We start from the raw sequence: 25,476 nt of genomic DNA, 5'->3' as shown, positions 1-25,476 counted from the left end.
GCTCCAGTGTGTGCAATTCACCGTGAATTCAGTAAAAAGCTGAAGAGCATTTTACTAAGCGAACTATCAAAACTGCGCCATGCTGAATGAACATAATGCAGTTTTGTGCTATAATGGAAAATTTGCTAACCAAGTTTTTTTGTTTTCTGTTTTCTGGCATGGGGTTTTTTTTCCCTTTCTCCTGGATTGACTCCATTTAAACACAAAGTTGGGGTTTGCTGAACAGTTTATTGAGGCAACACTTGGTTGCACAGAAACCAGTCAAGCTGAAACTGCAGTGGGCTTGTCTCCTGGCAGAAGGAATTTCTCTGAAAGTACAGTTCACTTCACATCTAAGTTATGATTATCTTGCTGTCTCCCTTTCATTATGCCATTGTTCTTGGGAGCCAGAGATTTTGTAAGCTATAAGAAAAGGATGTTGCCAAGGGTGTGGGTGGAGAAAGGTGTTGACATGATTTCAATGGAGCTAGATTTCAGCTTTAAAACAGAGGGATAATGAACCATGCAGAGAATAGGCTTTCCTAGCCTGCCCCTAAAATAAGTTCAGTTATGAATTTAATGTTGCAAATGGCTATTTAATAGCTTTTTTTCAAGACAATTGTTTCATACTATTTTTTAAAAATGCACTTTCCTGCATAGAGGGTAAAAATGGTCTGTTACTTTTCACTCTGTCTTCTAGCCATTGTTTCTAATGAAACTCTTCTTAATTTAGTGGAAAATGGGGAATTCAGAAAGCCAGTACAGTCTTCAGGGATCAAAAAATCATGCTGCTGCTACAGCTGGTGCCAAGCAGAAGCCTTGCTCTCTGAAAATTCGCAGCATTCATGCTAAAGATGAAAAGTCTTGCTCTATGCATGGATGGGGACATACCAGCAGTGGTTCAAACTACAAATCAAGATCCCTTGCCAGAAGCTGCCTTTCGCACTTCAAGAGCAGTCAGCCTTATTCATCTAGACTTGGTGACACTGTGGTGAAGGTCTCTAAAAGCAATGCCCATGCCAAACACAGGACAAATGCCTCAGGGGACTACTGCCAAGGAAATAACACGGTGTTTTTGCCCGAGAATGGTTTCCACTATATTGGCCTTCAAGCTGGAAGTAATCACGCTGCCTCTCGAGAATGCAATGGACACATTTTAAATTGCTATGGCAAGAATGAGACTCTTGCATCAACCTCCCCATCAGAAGACAGGAGAAGTCCAAAAGTTCTCATTAAAACACTGGGGAAGCTGGACGGTTGCTTGAGGGTTGAGTTCCACAACAGCAGCAACAGCAAGGTACCGACTGAGGAGTCCAGTGGCCCGGTCCAGTTGCTGAGGTATTCACCTGCTTTGGAATCTAAGCCGAATAACCTGCTTGACGTTAGGAGGAACTCCAGCGCAGACTGTTCTTCAAGCCATCGTCTGTCACCTACTGATTCAAGGCTTCGATCTAGTAAAGGAAGCTCCCTCAGCTCCGAGTCTTCATGGTATGACTCTCTCTGGGGAAATGCTGGGGATATCAATGAGTTGGATGGTCCATATTTGACCAGGAGCACTCCAGATACAAGCATTCATGCCAGTTTCCCAGCAAGCGACAACAAGAAGTCCTTCAACCAAAGTTCATCTCTTTCCTCGCTCCGAGATCTCTATAAGGATACAAATTTGGAAAGCACTCCTCCACCTGGGATCAGGCTGTCTGATGAGTATATCGACACTCATGGTAGCCTAAGCAACCGTGTCTCATTTGCCTCAGACATTGATGTTCCCTCCAGGGTAGAGCAGGGAAGTCCTGCACATTACTCCTCTTACACACTCCCATGCAGAAAGTCCAAGCCTCTCAGTGAGGATGCATCCAAGAAGGATACATTAAAAAACCGAATGCGACGCATCAGTGACTGGACGGGAAGTCTCTCGAGGAAGAAAAGGAAGCTCCAGGTATGTGCAAACTCTGCCTAAGTGTCTGAAAGTTGGTTTGTAGATTCCTCTTATAAATGCAGTGATTGCATCATGTTTGTCTTTCTCACAGGATAATTACTTGGTAATCTCATTTAGTAATTTGTGGAATTCTGAGAAGTATTGCATCCCTGGAGTTGTCTGAAATATCAGCAGCAAAAAAAAGATATATATTTGTGTGTGCAAATTTTCCCTTCCTATTTTTGCACTTTCTTAGCTAACTCCAATCTCTGCAGCCTAATCTCTCGGTGAATTAGCTTTTGAAATCATTGCATTACTTAAAAAGTGACTTGGAGTTTTAAAGCCTTCTCTTTATTTCAGCTGTGAAAATATAACCTAGATATCATATATATGTTATGAATCAGCATACATTATCTAAAGTGTGAAGGAAGGAGCAGTAGAAGAAGGATGTTATAAATATCTTTCCAGGTATTCCCTATTTGTATTATTGGCTGCACCACTCACTTCGGTTTCGTTGCCGGTCCGTCTTTAGCAAGGCGAGCAACTGTAGAGTATTGACCAGAGCTGCTGGTTCTGCCTCCCACCTCCTTTGAAGGCATTACATGGAGCACCCTCCTTCTTCCTGCATGTCAGCTTAGTCCACCAGGTGGAAAAGCTTGAGTTGCCATCTGGCTTACTGGGAGATGGTGGAGTGAAGAAGGAGATGGGAGGAGGGCAAGAGGGAGGGAAAGGATGTTTCTTTAGAAGAATTTAAGGCTAATCCCATTAACAGGAGTTTAGGATGCCTGTGGTCAGGAATGAAATTCTTGTCTCTAGCTGTAGGCCCCAGAATGGGCTCCTTAAATGCCAGACTGTGCCTGGACTTCTGCACGTGAGTTCTCAATCTGAGAGGGAGGGTAGAGACTGGTTTTGGTTTTGGATGTTTTGTGTGTTTTTTAATCTTCCCTAGTGTTTCTCATTCAGGAACAGTCACTGTGCTTCCTTAAATGAAGGATCTGCTCTCTTTCAGCAACATTGGGGTGCTGAGAGTGGGGTCCGCTCACTTCAGAAGTGAGCGGAGAGTGAAGGGAACACCTATTTCTGCAACTTAGGCAGCAGCGAGGCAGTAGATCATAACATATGCTTTATGTAGAATGTCGAGCAAAGTCTGTCTCCCGTGTTGGGAATTCGGACAGGTATCGTGCTTAACAGGCATCTGTCATTGCAGAGTAAAACTCTGATGGACCTTTAGGCTCAGAAATGAGGTCAGCGTAAGGTTTGCCAGTGTAAATCGTAGGTAAGGGCTACAGAACTGGGAAAATGAAAATGAAAGCCATTTATTTGGATCGCTTCTTTTGTGAGTTGGTGCTCATGTATTTTATCAGATGCTGTCTTTTCAACTTCTTACTCAGCTGTGAAAGAGAAGGCAGAAAAACCGGAATCAGAGAAGAGCCTCAGCGCCTTGTGCCAGGATTCTTCACCGGTTTCAACATCCGTAGCTGTTCTGGATTTTACAGCCAGGCTTTACATATGATCTCTGCATCCCAGACCTTTGCCATGTATTACTTAGTTATGACATTTTCAGAATGGTATTTGTGGTGCACGATTCATAGCTGTTTTGAATTCACTGTGCAGTGAACTGACTTCAGACACAGCAAGGAAATTTGGCCAGCGAGATTGCATCGAGCTTGAATCTGATTCTGGTAGAGGGAAATCAGCCCCAGCTCCAAAAATGGTGATTTCTTAGAAAAAGGCATAGGAAATAGTTAGTCATAGATTTTTATCAGACAAGTATCCAGCGACAGGAAGGAGAAGAGGGGTAGCGAATGCTTTATGATTTTGCCTTCCTCGTGAGGCTTGGTCAGCTCCTTTCCGCCTTGCACGCACTGAGTAACCTGCCGGCTCTTCTGGGGGTTGCCACGTTGTAGTTTGGTAACGATTATACTCTCACTGGATCCCTTGGCTTAAAAATGCAGAAGTACCGTGCACAGTTACGATCTGTCAGATGGTTAGTCCCTGTTTGTAGAACTGTTCATCACAGCGACTGTAGCCTTTGTGCTTTGCTCTGAACAACGTGTCCCTTCTCCATTGCATTACTAATAACTGATTGTGAGTCACTTGGGCTGAACGTAGGTGAAAGCTGGACTCTTTCCCTACAAGCAGGCTGAAGCGCCAGTTCTGGGTCCCTCTGGCTTCCCCAGTGGAAACAAGTCAGCCAACAAGAAGCCTCCTGCTTCACTGGGACACAGGATTAAGAGACACTGGGATATTGAGGCCAGTCCCTTGCCACTAGGAAGGCAGTAGAGTTTAATCTCCTTCATGAACAAATTGCAGCTTAAAATCAGGTGGGCTTTTCCCCATCTTGGAGGCTGTTTCCAGACCTTCTTACTCTGATGCTTGCTAAATTGCAGAGTAAATGTAGTCCCAGCCAGTTTGTTCTGATGCCAGTATTGTCCATTGCATAGTTATCCTTCCCTGTTATTTAATCTGTTACGATTTATTTAAAGGGAGAAATGGTATCTTTTCTCAGCCAGCGTCTGTGGGGCTATGCAGACTCTATTTGTTCTCCTGTCTGAAGATAGGAAGTCTGTTTCCTTTTCATTCTGGCACCATTCCTCTGCACCTGTTTTAAATCATCCATAAACAGATTTGGATATGGGATATTCCAAAGGAGCCCTTGGCTGTGCCCTGTCCAGTGACTTGGATGTTTCCTTATGTCTGATTTGATCTGATACTTGATCTGATATATCCTGGAACTGAGTTTGCCTTTCTAATATTGGGTTCATGTCAAGACTTGCAGTCATTCTGTGCCATGACCCAGCTTTTCTTGCATGAGGGTGTCCTAATGCATTCCCTCGATTGCTGGTACTCTGCAGTGTGGCATCTCCTCATGTAGTTTAATCCTTGCTGAAACGGCATTGGGGAGAAGCTGTAACACAACACACTATGTGTGAGCAGCAAGGTATATGTGATGCATGTGAGACCTGTGGACAGAATTTCATCTGATTTGTTGCGTAGTTGCTAAAGGTGGTGGTGTAAACTCAGTGTGCAACTGTATAACATGGAGAAAATGAGCAAGCACTGTGTCAAATGAAAATCCAGCCACCAGAAACAGCTGCTGCAGATAGGTTCTTCAGTGGAGTAAATAGCCTCTTTATGGGAATAATTTCTGAAACTTCCTGACTTCATAAACCAGAGCCTGAAGTGTGGTGTAAAGAGAATTTAAAAGAAAAGTACATTGAGACAACCTTCTATTTGGCTTGAAAACTGGTATTAGATTCTACTTTCAGTTTGGGTCCTAATGAATTTAGCAGGCTGCATTGTTTCCTGCGCTGTTCTTTACAGCTAATTATTATATGCTTCACTTTGTCTAATTGGTATCTTATTTAGCCACTTTATCTTTTGCATTACCTATGACTATTCCAGGGCGTATCTCAGACTTTGAGAGATCTGCTTGAATGCAGCTGAGCGGAAAGAGTGGTAGTTTTCTATCATGACTGGATGCAACAGAGGGAAAACAAGCAGAAAGTTGCCTGGCAGGGAACCATCACCAGCAGCAACTTGGGTCAGACCTTTTCAGTGGTGACCAGGTACCGCTACAGTGACAGCCTCCCTGAGGACTGGCAGAGACTGCGTGGCTGCCAACTCTGTTCATTAAAAAAAATAAAAAACAAGTGATGTTGTCATGGTGAAGGGTATATATTCATTTTAGATGTGGTGTCCATTTACTCTGCTCTGGTACTTCCTCATTTCTGCCCTTTCTGTGTGTGTGGAGAAAACATAGGATGTGGTTAATGGCTGTTCATAGACAGGTCGTATCCCACGCCTTTCATTAATGCTTTTCATTCCTGTAGAGGCCCTTCACAGCAGACACCTTCTTAAGTATGCATGTCATATTATTTTTCCTACTAGTGCTTTGGGACTGAAAGAAATACATATTCTTAATAAACTGTATGTTAATGTTTTCTAGAGGATACTGGCAGCTCCTAGAGAATAGTCAAACAATTAAAATACAGGATTTTTGGCACACACGTACAGTGACAGTAATTAAAAAGAGGGTGGAGAAAGCTTCCAGTTTCCCACCGAACTGCAGATGGCTGGGGCAGTTGTGTAGGATCCATGTCATACAGTCGCTTTGTGGGCATAAACACATTACATGCGTGATTATTCTCCCCCCTCCCCCAACTTCCCTCCCTTTACTGTATAAAAAGTAAAACTGTCAATGTTTAGGGAGTTAGTCTTGGAGAACGCTGCTTTCACTCTGCAATAAGATTTGAGGAAGGTGCTCCGTTGCCAGGAGGGTGATCTGACATCGCTAGACACAGTGATCTGAAAAAGCCAGCCTTGAACTTCAATGCACCGTAAGAGAACGTGGGTTTCAGCTGAAGCTGGCTTTTGCGAGGCCATGGCCGGCAGTGTCCTGCTGCTCGAGAAGTGGCTCGTCTGGCGACTCCTGGGAGGGCGTGCGCTCCCACTGTTGCTCTTGGCTGTGCGCTGGGGATTGCGATGCTATCAAAGCACAGCACAGCTTTTCCGCTGCAGTTTTGAAAAGCATCAAGTAGGAAGCAAAGGAACAAAATAAAGTAGTTGCTTTCAAAGCTGCTGGTGAGGGCAGCTCACAGGAGACCAAGGTTTATTTTCTTTATTCGTGTACAGAAGTCTGTGAGCAAATAAATGCTTTTGGAGAGGCAGTCTAAACTTAAAAGAATAATAGCTTTATTATTACTGAGGGTAATAGCTTCACTTCTGGAATCGTTTATAGCCATCTCTTCTTTTCTCTTCCCTCACACTTTTACTGCAAAAGGCAGCAGGTCTATTGTGTTGTATGTTCTTAAGTCTTGGTTGCTTTTAAATAGCATCAGCAACGCTTGAGTTGGGAAGACAATAAATGGCTTCTTATGATGGATGGTGTGGTTCTTGACAGTGAAGTTAGTCCAAGGAGCTCAGTCAGCACATTACTGGGAAAGACTTAAGAAGAAAAGGCCCAGTCTTCCAACAAGGTCCCACATTGACAAGTAGTGACAAGAAATGCGTCTACGTTAGCATCCATATCACAAGGCAAAGTTAAAGTCATGCCATCAGGCCTGAGCATTTCAAATCAAATTGGCCAGTCCTCTCAATGCAAGGGATGAAGTTGCACAATGCAATTAGGAGAAAGGCCCGTCAGTGCTCGACAAGATAGTCAAGCTCCCAGGAGGTTTCCAGCAAGTCAGATAATACACACCTTTGCAGTCTAGAGACTGGATTTGTGCCACTCAGCAAGCGCGTCTTTCTTTTTTTAAATCACGTCTTCTGTTAGAATAGATTTTTGTCTATTGGTCGATACTAACAAGCTTAAAATATTCTCAACTTCTGATCTTCTTTGTGTTGTTTAAGCACGGTTTATATGACAAATAGAAAGTGGAGGTAAAATCAGCCTAGCTGTGCTGACACTAAATGTAGCTGCCTTGCACAAATGGAGTGTCACCACAGTATTGGAAACACTGTAATAATAAAGAAACTTCTTGTGACACTGTTCCTGCTTGTACTCAAACAGGCATGTAAGCAGTGGTGCCTGGGTTTCAGCCGGAGGATGTGGTTGTCTCCTGGAGTCCATCAAGTTTCAGCCAGTGTAAGCCCCAGTAGTTACTAGTGAATTTGGAGATTACTCGCAGGTGTCTGAGTTACCAAAGCTCGCAGACCTGGTGGTTAGGATTTAATCAGGTTCTGCTGAGAAAACCGTGAGTAGTGGCACCAACAGTGTCAGTGGCTGCTGAGGCAAAGCCCGATGTATTGGTGAAAAGAGGTGGACCTCGATGACAGAACTGGCAGTGTCTAAACATGAAACTTAAATGCATAATGAGGGGTATATTTTCATCATAGCTTTGGTGACTGATCTCTGGCAATTTCTTTTTTTGTGCAGGAGCCAAAATGTAAAGATGGGAGTGAATACTTTGACAGCAGAATGGACAACTTCTCCACAGACACGCTGGCACCATCACAGGTCTCTGCTTTGCTATGGTCACCCGGCTCCAGCCATGTCCTGTCCCAGAGAAGCGAGTCCACCAACGCCGTCAGTAGCGATGCCCTGAGGCAGAACATTTACGAAAACTTCATGCGGGAGCTGGAGATGAGCAGGACGAACCTGGAGAACACCGAGACCTCGTCGGAAACGGAGGACTCCAGCGGCGAGTCCCTCAGCTCCTTGGAGCAGTTGGATTTGTTGTATGAGAAAGAGCAAGGAGTGGTACGCAAGGCAGGGTGGCTGTTCTTCAAACCCCTGGTGACCCTGCAGAAGGAGAAGAAGCTGGAGCTGGTCACACGGCGGAAGTGGAAGCAGTACTGGGTCACGCTCAAAGGTAAACCACCGTGTTACTCCTTCGGCTTGGCGGCAGCAGTTGTTTTCATTGCATCTCAGCAGCTTTTCATACACGCTGGCTTCTGTCAGCAGGTTTAGGGGGATCAGAAATTCATGCTAACTTTACATGGTCTACACACACCCTAAAGTGGGCCATGTGCCTTGATTCACCCACTGAATTGAGGTGGTGCTCATGTCTTTGGTATTGCACATGCAGCCTTGCAATTTGTACCATAGTGGGAATGGTTTTGTCTGACATCCCAGTTTCTGTACTTGTGCAGAATTGGGGGCCTGGAAGATGCTTTTGGACGTTTTGAGGTCAAAGAAAAAATTGAGCCAAATCGGAGAAAAATACAGAAGTTGCACCTCTGTCTTGGGGGCAGTCAAAGCTTAAGGAGAATTACCTGGTGCCCAGTTCCCTCTCACAGGCACACGGTTCCTTGGACTCTGCTATGAACTTACTTAAAGTTGGGATAAGTTAGTGTAAAAATGTTCAGTTCATTTCCAGTTCTTCAGGTGACAACATAATGAAGAGGAGAACTCCCTGTGCTAGAGCGTTTACATGGAAAAGTGTGGGATTCAGGGCAGAGAAGGCCAAAGCAGCAGCAGGTTCCCAAGGCTTAGCTGCCATGGACTGCTCCCAGGGTTCCCCAGTCTCCCTCCTTTCCCTGGATGGTCTTTCACCTTGCCCGCTCCCCCCACCGTACCAACCCCTTCTGGCTTTCGGCATGCCCACCTTCCCATGCCCACCAGCTGCTCCTGCTAGGAAACAGCCCCGTGGGAAGGCAATTCACTTTAAAGGGGCTGCGGTGGGATTGCTGTGCTCAGCCCTGCATGTTGATGGCTCAGAGTAATCGAGCAGGTAGGTGTGCCACAAGAAGTGTACGGGTGTCAGGAAGTGAGGGAAGGAAAATAACATCGATTGTAGTGAGGAAGAGGAATTTAATGGATGAGTTCATAGCCGCCTTTTTTGAATTTCATCCAAAGGATTTGCCTTTCAGTAAATATAATGCTAAGTTAATGAGTAAGGAAATGATCAAACTTAATAATTTCCTAGCATATCTGGGACTGGAGGAGAGAAAATAACAACTTTCCCACAGGTTGCCCTTTTCAAAATTCTGCATGGGTGTAGACCTGAAGAAAAATGAACAGCAAACAGCAAGTGCTGGGAATGCTGTCCTTGATAGTGCTGATTTCAAAGAAGCAAACTCACAAGAATGTAGCAATTCTGCCTAATAATTCAGAGACCTGTTATCAAGGGATCAAAATGTAGGCAGTCTTAACAGTTTAAATCACTTCTCCTGATCATCAGATAGCATGATTCATGCTTAGAAGCAGTGTATACAAAAGGAAAAAAAATATCTGAATGCCACCCGCTTATTTTATGTTTGCATTATGTAGTATGAATATGAGTTTGATCTGCTTCTTCTAAAATTCAAGTAGTTTCTAAACAATCCCATCAAACCTCTAAACTGAAGTACATTATATACTAGTAGTTTCTGCATTTCTGGGATAATAAACTGTGGGAAGGAATTTAGGTGCTTCATGTTTGATTCTTTTCTGTAAAATTGGCTTATTGGTGACCTTGAACAAGTCACGTCCCTTCTTGCTACCTAACTTTTCCCAGCTATAAAAAAGGAATAATAAAATTCTTTGTAAAAAGCTTTATTAACTTCTAACATTATAAGAAGTATTAGATAGAACACTTTTTCCTTCGGATGGGTGATATGGCTGCATTCATGGTGCAGAATCTCTTCCGCTTTGTTAGCTGTTTTGAATATACATTCCTCATTTCCTTGATCTTGTACCTTTATTGTCCTGTGGAGACTTCTGATGCCAAAATAAACCTGCCTGTCTGGATATCAAGGCGGAGTTCTGTTTTCATAATACGCTATATCAAGATCAAGGCGCTTGCTTTGGTACTCCTTATACAGGGTTTTGAATAAATCTGTATTTAATTTGTTCTTGAAGTTTAAATAGCCAAGATATTTTAAAATATGACTTAAAATAGCCACATATGCAAATGGAGAACAGCATGTTTCTTTGCACTCTGTTGAGATGTGTTTAATTATAAATATGCAGAAGCCTTATAACCATCTGGTTACCTGCCAGACTTCAAAGTATACATGTCCTGAGGCCTCTGCTCTACTTTCAGGGCCACCAAGACCTGAGCTTGAATAGTAACCCTTTAACAAGAGGAATTCTCTTTCCCATCTGTCCTGTCTAATTAGTTTATTTTAACGAGGGAGACTGCTTTCCCATTGCCCTCCCCGTTCAGTTCAAGTTTTGATTAAAATACTTGGACAATAATCAGTCCCAGTGGGTCTGTCAGTTTATGAGATTAGCTCCTTCCAGGGATCACTTGGCTTGACCTGAAGATATACCTGGGGTGCCATACACCTGAACACACAGGCATGCCCTTCATTTTTATGTACATGTGAACTGTCAGGATAGAAGACAATGTATCTTTAGTTACCTTTTTGATAACATGTAGGGGAAATATGGGAGTTTAAAATAGAACTTAATTTGCACTTTGCTAAAATGCAGAAGTGGAAATGGTTGTACAGTCCTGCTGCTGCTGAATGCAAGAGGGGCCTTGGTTCTGTTGGTTTAGTTTGCCCTGTTATGTTGAAACGGTGACAGAAGAGCAGTGCCTGATATGCAGAGTGTAACAAACCGTATCCTTCTTTACCAACTGCGGAGATCTCCAAGTGTTTCTGTGTCATAAAGAAGATCGAGTGAGGGCTGTTAAAGGGAAAGGATAGGACCAACTCTATAGGATTTGCTCTTACCCTGAATATTCTGCCAGACACTCTAGACAGCAATAGGAAAAGGTGCACTTAAGCAGAGGCATTTCTATATATTGCATTCCTTCCTTTGAAAACTTTTCAGTCATCAGATTATTTGGTTGGTAACCTGTGAAATATATATATATCCCTTTTTCTTGTAACTGTTGTACATTCATTGAGAATGTGATGAAATCCATCTGATGGATCTCACTTTACATACACTTTAGATTTGGGGTGTATGAGGACCAGTGTATTCCATCTCATAACTTTTCACAGCTAATGTGTTCCATAAACTCTAGTATGCTCAGCTTTCCCCCTTATCAGACAGAAGAATCCAAAAAACCTTGATTATTGGTTCCTATTTCAGATTTGACCTTTGAGGAAGCTCACCTCGAATTTATATGACTTTGGCTGATGTGTCTGGGATTTTTAATACAGCATTAAGTGTAAATGTTAGAGAATTACTAAAATAATGGTTGAACTCTGTTTTTTACCTAACTATTTTAAAAGTGTCCACAGAGGAAGCATTTCTGTTTCGCAGGTTTTGCTCTGTCCGCTTGATAGGCACTTCCTAGATGTATTTGCATGTGCATACGTACACACAGTGTGTCACAGAGAGAAACACCAGCAGGCTGAAAATCACCAAGTCAGCTCAGAACCTCAGTTTTGGTGCTGCCCTGTGTTGTGGTTCCTCTTTGATTTGAAGGAAAAACAACAACAAAAAGCGTGCTAGAGAGATGACAATGCTGTAGCCGTAACAAACTCAATCCTTGCATTGGCTGAATTTCAAGTCCTCTACTGAATATGTATAGGGCTTCCAGCAGTAAAATATTCATGGATTACTAGGCCCTAAGGGACCAGTGTGATCATTTAGTCTGACTTGCTATGTAATGCAACCATAGGTCTTCTCTAAATTAATTCCTGAATGAATTTGAGCTTATCTTTTGGAGAAGGCTTGCCTTGCTGGAGAATCTACCATCAGCCTCAGATTTTTCTAACTGCTTAGGTTATTCTCAGTTTTCAAAATGTATTTATAGTATCTGGTCTTAGTTCTTCCAGGTTAAACATTCAGCCATAGTATAGTATTAATTTATCTTCCAAATTGAAAAAGCAAACACCAAACCCTCTATTATTTAACTGCTGTTTCCCAGGGGTGAAAGTGAGGTTTATTTTCTTACTTCTTCTGAATGCACAGCTAGCCTAAGAAATTCTTGAAAAATCTAGTTTATAACTAGGTTATTTTAGTAATGCAGTTCAATAGGCAAATCAGTGCATCTCAGAGGACAGTGGATTGTACCGTGGTGCAGGAATGAAAGGCTGGTGGGGTTGGAGGCGACAGACCCTTTCTGAGCCAGCTTCTCTGCCAAAGGCAACATGGCAATGTAGTCATACGGCTGGGACTCTCTGCTGTCCTCCAGAAGTAATTCCTCTTGTTACACTCAGGATTGTCATCATCAAGGATGAAGTTTGTTTTCTGAATGCAAGTTCTGTACCTTAGACGTTACGCTGTTTACAAGACTAAACATGCTCAAACTCAGCCCCTTTAAACTGTTTTAAATTACTCAGTATTGTCTTAGTCTTCAATTTTCAGGTAGATTTAAGGAAATCTGGTTTAAGTTTGAGAAGTTTATTCACTAAGCATGTTGTTTGAAGACAAAAGTTTCTGCAATCTTTTCAACAAATACAAAGATTGCTTAGGTGGCTGTTACGAGAGAGTTGGTTCAATTTAATAAAGAAACTCAAAAGCCGATTTAACTAAGCAGGAATTAATCTTTTCTACATGCTTTAACATTTTAATAGGCTGAGTTTATTCATAGAATCACAGAATGGTTTGGGTTGGAAGGGACTTTTAAAGATATCTAGTCCAAGCCCCCTGCCATGGGCAGGGATATCTAACTAAATCGTTTACTCAAACCCCATCCAATCTGACCTTGAACGCTTCCATATTGATGTATCCTGTTTTATTTTTTAGGTCCGTGGATGGTTGCTGTGTTCCTATTAGATGTCTGTTCCAAATTCTCATTGGCAAATTCATCATTAACTTTGCCTCTTTTCCAGTGTAGAAGATCTTCCTTTTTTCTCTATCTCAGAAGAGGGGCAGAACTGATGTTCCCTGTCGGTGAAGTGTGTCTTAATTCACAAATGCATTAATATAAGAGAACTCAAATGGGAGATCCAGAACTTACTTTCTCCTTATGGTTTTTTGTTCCTCTGAACTGCAAAGGTTGTACTCTGCTGTTTTATGAGACCTATGGAAGGAACTCAATGGAGCAGAGCAGTTTGCCTCGATACGCCCTGTTTGCAGAAGACAGTATAGTTCAGTCTGTTCCCGAACATCCCAAGAAGGAAAATGTGTTCTGTCTCAGTAATTCTTTTGGAGATGTCTACCTATTTCAGGTAAGAGAATGCATACGTAACTTTGTGATTGTTTCCGTTCTAGAATGTGTTTGTGAGTATGCACATGCATGTATATCATTGTATAGACACATGCAAACACACACATCATGCTTGTGCATTTGACTTAAGAATAATAGCATAATTACACTATTACTCTACACTACTATAATATTGATTTAAGTGTATGATTTGACTTCAGATATATGATATTACACCAGCTGGCTCAGTCAGTTATGGTTCAGAAATAAGAAGAACAAAGATCACAAATCTGCAAGACACTTTTGGTACCCGGTTGTTACAAGCTTCTAGAAAATAATCTTTATTATCAATTTTTTTCACATGTATTGGCATTCCAGCCTTACAGAATGATGTGCTCAACCCTGAATCTGCTCGCCTCAAAGAGAGTTTGCTTGAGCAAGATGTTCAAAAAAGAAGGCTAAAAATAATCTAAAGAACGTGGCTGCTTAACTGCACCACTGGAAGTGTTAACAAAGAACAGTATTATGTGGAGCTGCCTGCACAGAAACATGTTGATTCATAGGCACACTTGTAAATATCTCCACAGACACTTTATGCAGATGTATTCTCTTTACCTTGCTGTCCTCTCTCCACTAACTTGACATTTTTTAAGTAAGCAAACACCTCTCCTCAGACCTTACATGTAAAATTTACTCTGTTGCTGTGTTACCTGCAGAAGAGGAGCTTTATTTTTGAAAGATGGTGGGTTTTGTCTTAATTAATTGGAGGGGTGAAGGATACAAGTCACATCCTTCCTGCAGCTCCTCAAGAAGCAGAAGGTGAAGGTTGGAGGCAAGTCATGACGGAGTGTAAGTGCCATCCTTTATTTGCACAGTTGTAAAGATGAAACTTTATTTCACTCATTTTAAGATAAAATGCCTAAGATCACAGTGAACCCACCAAACACTTCATGTCCTAGAGCTGCTGACTTCCCCCCCTGCCCCCTCCCCACCTTGTCTGCTCATAATGTTGCACCGTTGATTTGTTTCACAGGCGACAAGCCAGACGGATCTGGAAAACTGGGTTACTGCCATACATTCAGCCTGTGCTTCCCTCTTTGCAAAGAAGCTTGGGAAAGAGGACACCGTTAGGCTGCTGAAAAATCAAACCAAGAGTCTCTTCCAGAAGATTGACATGGATGGCAAGATGAAAAAGATGGCAGAGTTGCAGCTCTCAATCGTTAGCGATCCAAAAAACAGGAAGGCCATAGAGAATCAGGTACTGGAAACAATATTTTTACAGGAGCATATTTGACATTATTTCTTGCTTTGGGCTCTGACTGCCTGTGCTTTCTAGGCCTGAGAGTAATTGTCTTGGGGACAGCTGGCACTGTAGTTGTGATTATTGCCATTTCTGCAGCAATCCAGAGCAGCGTGGGAGGTAGGCTCCTCAATACTCAGGATCAGACCGATCTGTTTTATGAGCACAAAGCTATTTTTTTTCTCTTCTGGAAAATTGTAATTAATTTTCACTGGTTTATGATATACTTAGCTGTTAATAATACCTAGCGGTTACGTAGCATGCCACAGAATATACAGTATGTTCTGTGAATAATTTAATTTATTGTTGAATTGCAGTAGAGATTTAAGAATAGGTACTTAGCAATACTGTTCTGCATCTTAAGACAGGACGTGAAGAGTATTTTATCCAAATAAAATTGAAGAGCTGAGGCAGACAAACCCATGTGCTTCAGTTGAAATTTAGCCATGGTTAAAAGGCCACGATCCACTAGGCTTCTTAAAAAGCAATAGGAGTCTAAATGAGAACAAGAAGTCAAGACTGGAGTTTTCCATGCTAGGTAGAAAAGCCCTGCCATGAGTACCACTGGGAGCCACTGGAACGTTACGCCAGTATCAATTCAAAGAAATGGGTAACACTTAGTAACAGCACTTCTTGTAACACTCTCTGGGGAAATTTTTATCTCAGTATATGCCCCCGTCCATCGCTGCTTAGCCTGGGAGAGCTCACATAGTCAGGCAAAATCTTTGCCCATGGCTGGAGCAGAGAGAATGAATGTTTGCATCCAAACTTGTGCCTAGGTTAATTTTGTTACGTTACAGCAAGAAATGAGCTGAGTTATCAGTTGCCTCCCCCTGCAAATCTGAGTATAGCTTCTGAATGCCTGATGTGTTAATTCTGATCATGTTTTCATATTATGGTGGTAGGAATGCCTGAATCTTGGCTAAAGCAGCAGGTTAGTGCTAAGGAAGATTCACCGCTAAGACTTGTTTTTAAAACAAAAACCAGAACAACCACCCCAAGATGTAGTGTTCATGGTATGTATGTACCTCGGGATTTTAGCCAAGCCGTGCCTAAGACAAAAGTTCAGGGCAGGTTAATGAGCAGCTAGAGCTGTTCCTCTGTGGAAATGGCCACTTTATTGTCTGTACGGTGGGGCACTGACATCAAGCCTTACTCTGCTCTCACTTCTAGCACATGAACCAGGAATCATTCCAGTGATACTTTACGGAAGTACACCTTGAGGAGTTGACGTCCTGCCCGTGTCCCCGGTTTTGCAGGCAGCAACTGGCAAAAGACTTAGTGTTCAGGCCAAGACCTCACTACCCAGGGCCTCTCGTGTACTAAACTTGTTTAGTAGTTTAGCCTAATAGGTCTGTGGACTGAGGTTGCTCTATCTTTAATTTTATTAGGCCATTAACAGGACACATCTGATAATTTGAATTCATTGACTGGAATGTGAGAGCCCATCCCTACTTGCCTTTCCAGTAAGAGTAGGCATTGCCCTGTCATTACTTTAGGCTGCCCATTATGGCCTCTTGAGTAGCAACCAAAGATCATTTCCTTTGATCCAATGCAGCGTAATTGTTTCTTTGGTTAGCGGAACATTTTTAGTTTAATGAATTTGATGCTTATAATATTTAAAATTCTTACTATACTGGTTTGAACTTGAGGAAGGGCAGACTGACTGGTACTGACTTCACTGTCAAGCTCCTGTAGCACACTGCAGTCGGAAGCTATATGAGCAGAGTTCAGTAAATATCCAGGTTTGTGTAGGGATTTGTGGTGCAGATGTTCGTAAGCCCTTTGAGTGCTCGTATGTTCATAATTTGTTTCCAGGTCACTTTATTTCATGGTCTGGAACCTAGTGAGGTGGATGGAGGCGGAAAAATGTTAAGCATCCTCTTATTGCAGTAGGTTTTGAGACCTAGAAGAATATACAGATTTCTAGAGATCTCTAGTGCTTGTAACATGCAATGCACTGAGGAAAACCACTGATGTATATTAACTTAATTTATCCCTCCCCTCATTACATACTGATGCTGGTAGTTTACCTAGAGTCAACTGAAGAGTATTAATGATGCTCTCTTAATATCAGCTAATTAGATGTTCTGTCCTTGAGCAACTGCCATTGTTTTCCAGCCCAGTCCCTTGAAGTTGGCTGCGTTCTGCTAGAACTGAAATCCATCGCTAGGGCTGCAGAAGATTTATTCTTGTTAATCTTCTGTCTATGAATGTCTCAAAACATTGAATGAGGGCAAACCAGTGAAACAAAAAGTGAGATGGATCATGTGCAAACATCCACTAGTTAGCAAGCAATAAATTCATAATGAGCCTTTTCTCCAGTCTTGATCCCTTTGGTCTCTATAAAATCTCTCCTTACAATTGCGGAAGGCTTATTGGCAAAGTCACTTCAGAGAAAAGTCGATAACTGGGTTTCCTAATCTTTTGATTTGACGTTTCAGATTGGCTTTTGCAAAGGAAAAAAAAATAATCTTGATGCAATTAGTAACCAAGAATTCTTAGTATACTTAGTAAGCTAACAATTTTGAAAAAACATTATTCCTGAGGGAAAAGTTTGCATGTATGTAGCTCAGTTGTTTAGTAACTGTGGTTGTTTAGTTGTCTTTTGCCTGCTTTGAGTAACAAGAGGAATATAAATTCTGGGTTTGGTTTTGTGTAAATTTGGTAGTGTTTTCAATCATGTGGCAGTTACCATTCCTCCATGCTGAATTATATTGTATTGCCAAAACTGCAGTTTATAAGCATGCCCTACATCCTGTGCTGGAAAACTTCACTGGTGATATATTTTGGGAAGTCAGCGGAAATACTGTAATTGACTTCAGAGGGACCATGGTAGTTTTTTATGTAGAAAGATGAGGCACAATCTTAATTTATTTCCACTGGGGAATTGTCTTAGAAACTGTGATTTCCAGATCCTTTCTCCTTTTCCTTCCTCTTCCTCAGAAAAGCAACCAGCCAACCTCAGTCTATTTTCTTTCACATCTGTATTGATTTAAAACCAATACTTCTCTGCTGAAGACTTAATAATTCACAGGGCTTTACAAGCAAGCAAAACTTTTTCTTGTTTTGCAGTTACCATCACCTGAAAGGCAGTTGCAGTAGGAAACCTGGATTTCTAAAACTGTTATAGGTGTTATAATTGTACATAAGCATTTTTTTGCTGTCCAGCAAATGGACTGGAGAAGCTCATCGGATGCTATCTTTTAAATTTAGTGGATTTTTACAGGCTAGCAATTAATAAAGCTAGTGCTAACCAGAAGAAGTGCAAACAAAAAAATGACAAGGAAAATGTTGCTTTTTTAGAGAAATGATTCTTTAGAGACTTGATGCTAACTGGTTGAGAAATGTCTTCAGCCTTGTGGCCTAGATGAGGGATTCTCTCCATCTGGGTTTGCTGGTCCAATAATAATAATAGACTTCTAACTGTTTAAGAGAAAGTGGCAGCCCTTCACCTAGTTATTGGTATCGTTGGGCTGTTTAGAAGAGATCAATGAAGCATCCGTGAGAGCTGTGTACATACAGCAGCCAGTCCCAGTAGGTCACTGGCAGCATGGCTGGAAATCCCAGCTCTGCTCATACTACCTACAGCCACGTGCGTTTATATTACTATATGCAATAAATATGTTGTAGGTGGTGGTATTCCCCCAGGGTATAACTTCTCCCCTAAACTGAAGAGAATTAGGACAAAAGGTAGCAACTTTGAAAATCCCCTGGTGCCGAGAAGAATTTCAAAGCCCATCTTTCAAAAAAAAAACTTAGTTTTCCTAGATCTTTAACCTGGTAGAGAAATCATAGCGTTTGCTGTGTATATGCAGCCCTGTCTAACTGCTACTGAAGTTAGTGAAAGGGATTATTAGCATTTATTTGGAGCTCTTTTAACAAAATTTTGTACATTAAGTCAAAAATGGAGCTGTCTCTGCCTATAGAACTGTTTTTAATGGGATGGAAAATCTACCTCACAGTGAGGGCACCGCAGCTCTGAGTGCACTTTATGTACTTGGTACATAAATCTGTTCTGTTGTCTCACTTTAGAGCAATAATACAAATAATAGTTGCTTGAAAGCATTCTGGGTTTTTCTCTTCAAATTTTAATATGTTAGTATAATCATGTTTTCCAAGCTATTCAGAGGTCTCTGATGTGATTCATATTTTCTGTGCACACGGTATTTAACTTACTTATCAGATGTGTTATGAACATAGGGATCTAGGCACTGAAATGGTGAGGCATTAATGAGAAGAACAGGCACATACCTGGTGATACTTTTTTATGGAAGTTTTCATATGTATCCTCCAACTAAAAGTAGTTTATCTGTTGCCATAAAAAAATAAGGGGATCAGTAAGGTGGTGATCTGCTTACTCTGGGTGGTCATTAAATCCATTAGTACCTTTCTTCCCTTCCCTGCAGTGGTCTTTGGCTTTTTATACAGAGCATAACTTTATTACCTTTTTTTGTTTAAAATATACCCGATGCTTTCTGTTTTCTCTCACATTTATAGAAAGATTATTGGAATACTTTGGAGAATTTTATTCTTCAGCCTCCCCAAAGCCCAAATTTCATGTCTGAATTTACTATAAAGCATCTGATGAAATATTGTCTGACATTCAGATGAAAACTCACAGTAACAACAAAGAGAATCTTTCCAGGGAACTTTGCTAGCACTTGCCAGTTTTGCCACATACAAATTCAACCCGAATCACAATACACAGTTAGTTTTCTTCCTTCCATACCCTCCTAAAGTGAAAAAACATTATCTAAACTTGTTAGAACAGATCTTCAGATGGGTGGTCTTTGAACTAGCTAGAGCAGAGCCCTGCTTTCTGAGAGGTTCAGTACTATTTCTTTTCAGGTGTCACTCTTCAGTGTGGGGTGGTTCCTCCCTACATCATTAGCAAAATCCTTCTCTTTAGTAGTAGGAGGCTGTCGCTAAGGAATGAAGTGAGTAGGCAGCCAGAAAGTTAGGGAAGGTCATCTTCATTCTCCTCACTGCTGTAATTACTGTTTTGCAGATGGGTGAATTTCCATCTTTGTTTCACACAGATTTAGTATAAAATAATGAAAAATGAATAAACTATTACTGAATGTGGAGTTGCATTGTATTATCTCATACGATGAAGCTGGTGAGGGACTGTGTGTAGAAAGGGATGGTCTTCTGGTTTTTGGGGAGGGGTAGCTATATAATAAGATTCAGTGGCTTTCTTAATTACATCCGTAGCTATAGGCATACATGTGATACTACCATTTTCAATCAGATTATTTACAAGAATGTAAATTGGGTGCACGTGGGTGCACTTTTGTGCTATTGGTGGTATTGGGAATAAGATTTCCTCTCTCTGTTTTGGTTAGAAATGATGAAAATTCTGTCCTGCCAAAACAAGCAGAAAGATGGCACTTATTGTTAAAAAGAAAAAAAAAAAGGCTGTTTTTTGTTTTAATTTCAGGAAGTTTTCTTAACCTTTCTTTAACTCATTAGGCAGAATGAGAAATAAAGGGTATTGCTAATTGCTCATCATTGTTGTTGTACTCTCTTGTGTTCCCTTTTTTATTTCTTTGAGTTCGAAGTTATGACAGTATCTCTGTAGTGCCCTTTAAAGTAATGGAATTTCTGGGACAGTGATGTTTTTGCTTCTTCGAGTTCTCTTTAGGAAGTAATGACAATAAAAATCTTTGCCTTGTCGCCAGAAACCAAGTGACTCATTTATCCAGATGGGTACAATATGAATTGTGTCTGAGAACCAGGGACTGGAATGCAAAGAGTTTGGTGTTGTTTGTAATGTGGTTGAGAAGCTGTTCATATAAAACAGCAGCAGAAATTTCTTTTACATCCATACAGTTCCCTACATCAGCTTGCAGAGAAACTTTCCATCTGGGCAGAAGATGTGTGTAGGGGAAAATTCTGAATTTTTTACTGCTATAGATAGTGAATTGTGTCAGCAAGGAGCTCGTGTTTCTGTATGGTATTAGAACCTTTATTGAACCAATCAGTTTTAAAGGCTTAAGCACAGAGAGAAGGCTCTCCTCCCTCTGCATCTTTTCTTCTGTGCTGCCTTAAGTAAGCACAAAGTGTAAAACTGGTGTTTTGTTATCAGGTGATCTGTTAAGGAAGTTTCTTCCATCCTTCCTCTAGGTCCTTGAAGTATTACTCCCTTGAGTTGATATGGCGTCATATCTGGCACTGCTTTCCACCATTCACATACTTGTTTGAGTTTTATTGCACTGAGCTCTCTTAGTCCGTACAGAAGAGGTGTTTGAAAATGAGACAGTCCTTCCTCAGCCCCCCAAAAGGCGCTGTTTGCGCCCTACTGTCAGAAGGGTGAGGAGCCAGGGAGCCTCCATGAGCCACACTGCTGGTGCTGCCTTCGCGGGGACTGTCGGCACCTCCCTTCTGCAGTCTGCAAACTCTAAGCATGTTCAAGTGGCGGTGCCACGAGAAATGTCACCTGCAGAGAGGACTGTATAGCACGCAGGAACTATGGATCTCCATGTCACCTGCTGGAAACCTCTGATCTGTATTGTATGGTCTGAATTTATTTACCTCGCTTTTCCCAAGCTCCCACTTTAGAGTTTGCCTATAGAAAACCGAGCAGGGTTATTGAATTAACAGAGACCTGCTTTTGAGCATCTTCCTCTAGCACATCTGTTTGTGTGATTTAAAATGTAATCAATTTATGTTTTTTTCTTAGTGTCTGAATAGATTTTTTCGCTAGCCTGGAGGAGAATTGGCTATTTATGTTCTGAGAACGATCATTACTGCTAAAGTACTGCCAAAAGTGTATCATGCTGGTGTTCCTTTGTTTGTTAACTCTTACAAACTCATTCCTGAACTACATCTCTGAGGCAAAAGCTCATTCCATCACTTAGCACTCCCTGCATAGTTACTCTCTTGTCCCTAAGCAGAGCATGTTCTTGTCCTGTCCCTTCCTTACATGAGTTCTTCTGGTGGCCTAGGCTAAATAATTCATGGCCCTAATTCTTGGGGCTTCCCACATTTTACTCCTTCCTATCTCTCTGCCACAGCCTCCTTTTTCTCTCTACCTTACAGGCATCCTGTTAGGCTGAACGCATTTATTTGGGTGGCCTCTGCTTGCCGTTCTCCCAGCCTCTCCCATGCTGCAGCTAAACTCAGAAATCCTTGCCTAACATTTGCCTGCACTGAGAATGACATCCTCCCTTTCCTCTAGGAAAAGCCTTTTGTGCTTTTCCTAGAAATTCACATGGAGGCTTTGAAACAGTGACTGAGAGAGGATGGGTTTGGATGCCCCGGGCGCTGTAGCTGATGGTGTAAGGCAAGCACAACAGCCGAGCAGCTCACGTGGGGAGTGTTTCATGTGTGCTTGCTTGTTTTGGCGTGCCGCACGTCGGGCCGTATCTCTTATCTCTTTGCAGACTCGCTCCGTGCTGCTGTTAGCCTTTGTCACCCATTCCTGCTTTCGCGGCTGTCTGGTGCATCCACTTTTCCCCCTTTGCTTTCGAGCAGAGTTCAAAAGGGCCGTTTTGTCTGGGCACGATGAAGTTAAGTCCTTGAGCCGTCTCTCGGGCAGTCCCCCCACGTGGGGCAGAGATTTGCCTCACACAATAGCAGAATAAGGATCGCAGCAGCTCGTCTGCAGGCTGTAAATTAACTTCGTGGACCAGGTCATACTGCGCTTTGAAGTTGTTGCTTTTGTATTTGTGTGCTTCCCCCATTTAGTCTTCAAGAATATAAATCTTCAGGAAGAATTATCATAGTTTAAAAGGCTTAGACAAATAGCAGCTGGTATTGGTTCGTGGTCTCCAATTGGTTCCAGACATCCCTGGTTTTGATAAGACTACAAGACAATCCCAGAAATTCCCTGCCTACAGCTTTTGCTAATGCCATTAAATGTAACATTGTGATTACTGACGCTTTTGGAGCTGATTAGCTAGCATCCTGTGTGACTGATAAACAACCTAATTTAATTATTTCTTCAGAATGTCCTCATGTTGTACCCCACTCCCCCTTCTTAGATTATCTTTATTTTAAAATACAACTTAGTACAAATGTTTAATGGGGATTTTGAAGAAGGCCTCAGAAACACAAGGATGTGTGTGTTCAGCTTGTGCTCAGAGGGGACAGGATGCTTCACTCCAGCAGTGTCCAGAACAAGCCTTGCTCTGTTCCTGAGCTATTCAAAGTTGGCCTGGCTCTTTGCCCATGGAGGTGTCATCCCAAAGGGAAAGACTTCACCTGGGCTTGTAGCTTTTGCCTTTGTGAAAAGCTGACAACCATGTTTTTATTCTAGTTGGGTGTCAACACAGAGAAAGAGCTCGTCACAAAACCTCCTATTGGAGTCGTCCCATGCGTAAAGTACTGGCAAGCAGAAAAATGCTCTGTGAGGAGTGTCTGAGAGCACAAAGAATTCAAAGGAAAGCGCAATGATCAAATAAACCCAAGAAAAAAATGATTATTCTTTCTGGGGCACAAAGGATGCATGTTATGAATGTCTGTGGTGAGAGATGAGAGGAGGCATCTTCGTTATGTGTGTATCTCTGACCTTTTTCTCTGGACTTTTGTGCATTGTTCTTGTGATAAGCTTTTGTAAATGCTATCTTTTGCTTTGAATAGTCATTCCTTGAAAGATTATTTTTCTTTTTAAGTGTACTGTAAATTATAATTTTGCATTTACCAATGTGCATGGTGATATATTGTCTTTCCTTTATTCACCTTCCCTGCCAAATAAGATTACCTCTTACTTCCAGGAGTGTAGCCATAACGTATACCACAGTTCGTGAGCGCACATGTAAGGAAGCAGGAATAGGCAAGGTCTCAGCTGTAGTATAAGCCTTAGCATTCTTTTGTTAACAGGGTCTTTTTCACCCTTTCACTGCTCACTTCTTCATTGTTGAAAGTAAGAGGCAGAGGCAGGATTAGTTCTTGTGATATTTGGCAGCATTATAAGGAAACTGAACTGATTTTGCTTCTAGATGAGCCCGCAGGTCATAGTTCACCTAAGATTTTTATTATATTTATCAGCCTGTGTTCTGAGTCACAAAGGTGCTTGTCCCAACCTTGGCTAATCTCAGTGTGAGGTGATAATGTCCTGTGGGCACAGGGACAGGCAGGGTGTGCCAGTGAAAGGTATGAAGTCAATGCACATTATAGAAAACTTGATGAACTTTCTCTGCAGCCCTAAACCACCTGTTGAACAACCAACATGCAGTGATTGGAGCTGATATCGCAAGATCAGCATTGTCAGGGGTTTTTAACAATCTTCAGTACATGAACTTAGTGTACATTAACCTAATCAACATGTCTTTTCTGCCTTCCCATGTGAGAATGTGCCAACTCTGTTGAACACATCTGCCTTTTTATTTATACAGTTTATCGGTATCAATGTATATTGTATGCTGTGGGGCAGATTTTAGCTGCAACTACCAATCTGTAGGTTGGAGAAATGAAAAGCAAAAATTGGCTTTTGTGCATTGCATAAGAATGTGTGTTTGTGTAGATGAGTGTGTATCTACACAAATACTTAAAATCTGTCATCTGAGTCTTGATTTAGAACTCTTATTTGTCTAGTAAATATTTGGGTCTCTTCGCTTTCCTAATTTTTCATTTAAACTGCATTAAGCTGTCTATTACATGTGCATGTACCTGTCTTAGATGTGTTTAAAAATTGCCCAAAGGGGATGTATACATTCTTGCTTTTGGTCCAGTGATTCCTGTTGGGCACATATAGCTCATTTTTGCAGTTTGCCTGAGCGTAAGCATGTCTTAACCTATTAGTCAGACAAAGAACCGCACACGCTTGCGTTGCCAATACCGTCTCCTGTTTACAGATGGAGAGGCCGTAGGACGATAGTAAAGAACGAGCAGGACCTATCAGTGCAGCTACTTCACTTGGCGTAGTGTGTTAGTGTAGCTATGCAGCTTTGCTTTCAGCCAGCCAGCTATACAATCTGAGCTCATGAAAATGAAGGAAACAAAACTAATCTCCAAAAAGAGAGAGAAAAGGGGAGGGGAAAAAAAAAAGAAAGAAAAAAAAAAGCTTCATGAACCACAGGGCTGTGTTTTTATGTAACTGCTTTTGTGGCTATCAAACTACCCGAAGTTCATGGTATGTTCGTCTTGTCAGCATGCATTTAAGACCACCAGCTTTGTTTTATTTCAAGCCATCTTTTGGGTTGATGTAACACAATATGACTGAATGTGTTTTGGCAGGGAATAACTAATCTAATCCATATACCACCAGATGAAAGTAATTTACTATGGGTTTGTGGAAGAGCTTGAATTTTCAGTGCAGCCCACAAAGACATTTTTCCCCTTTTAATTGTCCTTTTTTATTTCTAAACAGATCCAGCAATGGGAACAGAACCTGGAAAAATTTAACATGGACCTTTTCCGAATGCGATGTTACCTAGCCAGTTTGCAAGGTGGGGAGCTCCCAAACCCAAAGAGCCTTTTAGCTGCTGCCAGTCGTCCTTCAAAATTGGCACTGGGGCGGCTTGGCATTTTCTCCGTCTCATCCTTCCATGCACTGGTAAGTCCGAATGTGTTTTTCATGGGTGTGTTACACAGACATCATCAACATTGTACTTAGATGTGGAATTGTGCTGGGATAATACATGTCTGCATCCACATGCATTGGCTCAGACAGCCCTGTTCCCCTCTCACCCTTTCTGCCTGTTCCTTGACTGCAAAAAAAGATTTTCTTTCACAGACAGAGACCTTGAAAGCATGAGGATACGGCTATGACTTTTTTTTTTCGCCTCTGAGGACTCCAGAATTGGGTACTTCTGGCCTATAGTTAAAAAAGAAACAACCCAAAATATTCTTTAGAT

General features: G+C 41.7%; 1 protein-coding gene across 2 annotated transcripts in view; it reads left to right on the top strand.

Annotated features, from left to right (window-relative positions):
* The first annotated feature begins 718 nt into the window (after window positions 1–718).
* The window catches only part of TIAM2 (TIAM Rac1 associated GEF 2), a 92,706-nt gene continuing 67,948 nt past the window's right edge, over window positions 719–25,476 (top strand). For both annotated transcript variants that reach the window (XM_074162195.1, XM_074162188.1), the window contains exons 1-5: window positions 719–1,915; window positions 7,776–8,211; window positions 13,224–13,396; window positions 14,408–14,632; window positions 24,990–25,175. In XM_074162195.1, the coding sequence (XP_074018296.1) occupies window positions 719–1,915; window positions 7,776–8,211; window positions 13,224–13,396; window positions 14,408–14,632; window positions 24,990–25,175 (2,217 nt within the window). The remainder of the gene's footprint in view (window positions 1,916–7,775; window positions 8,212–13,223; window positions 13,397–14,407; window positions 14,633–24,989; window positions 25,176–25,476) is intronic.

This window comes from Numenius arquata, chromosome 2 (assembly GCF_964106895.1).
Source record: "Numenius arquata chromosome 2, bNumArq3.hap1.1, whole genome shotgun sequence".
NCBI classification, from domain to species: domain Eukaryota; kingdom Metazoa; phylum Chordata; class Aves; order Charadriiformes; family Scolopacidae; genus Numenius; species Numenius arquata.
This window is presented reverse-complemented; position numbering and strand designations above follow the sequence as displayed.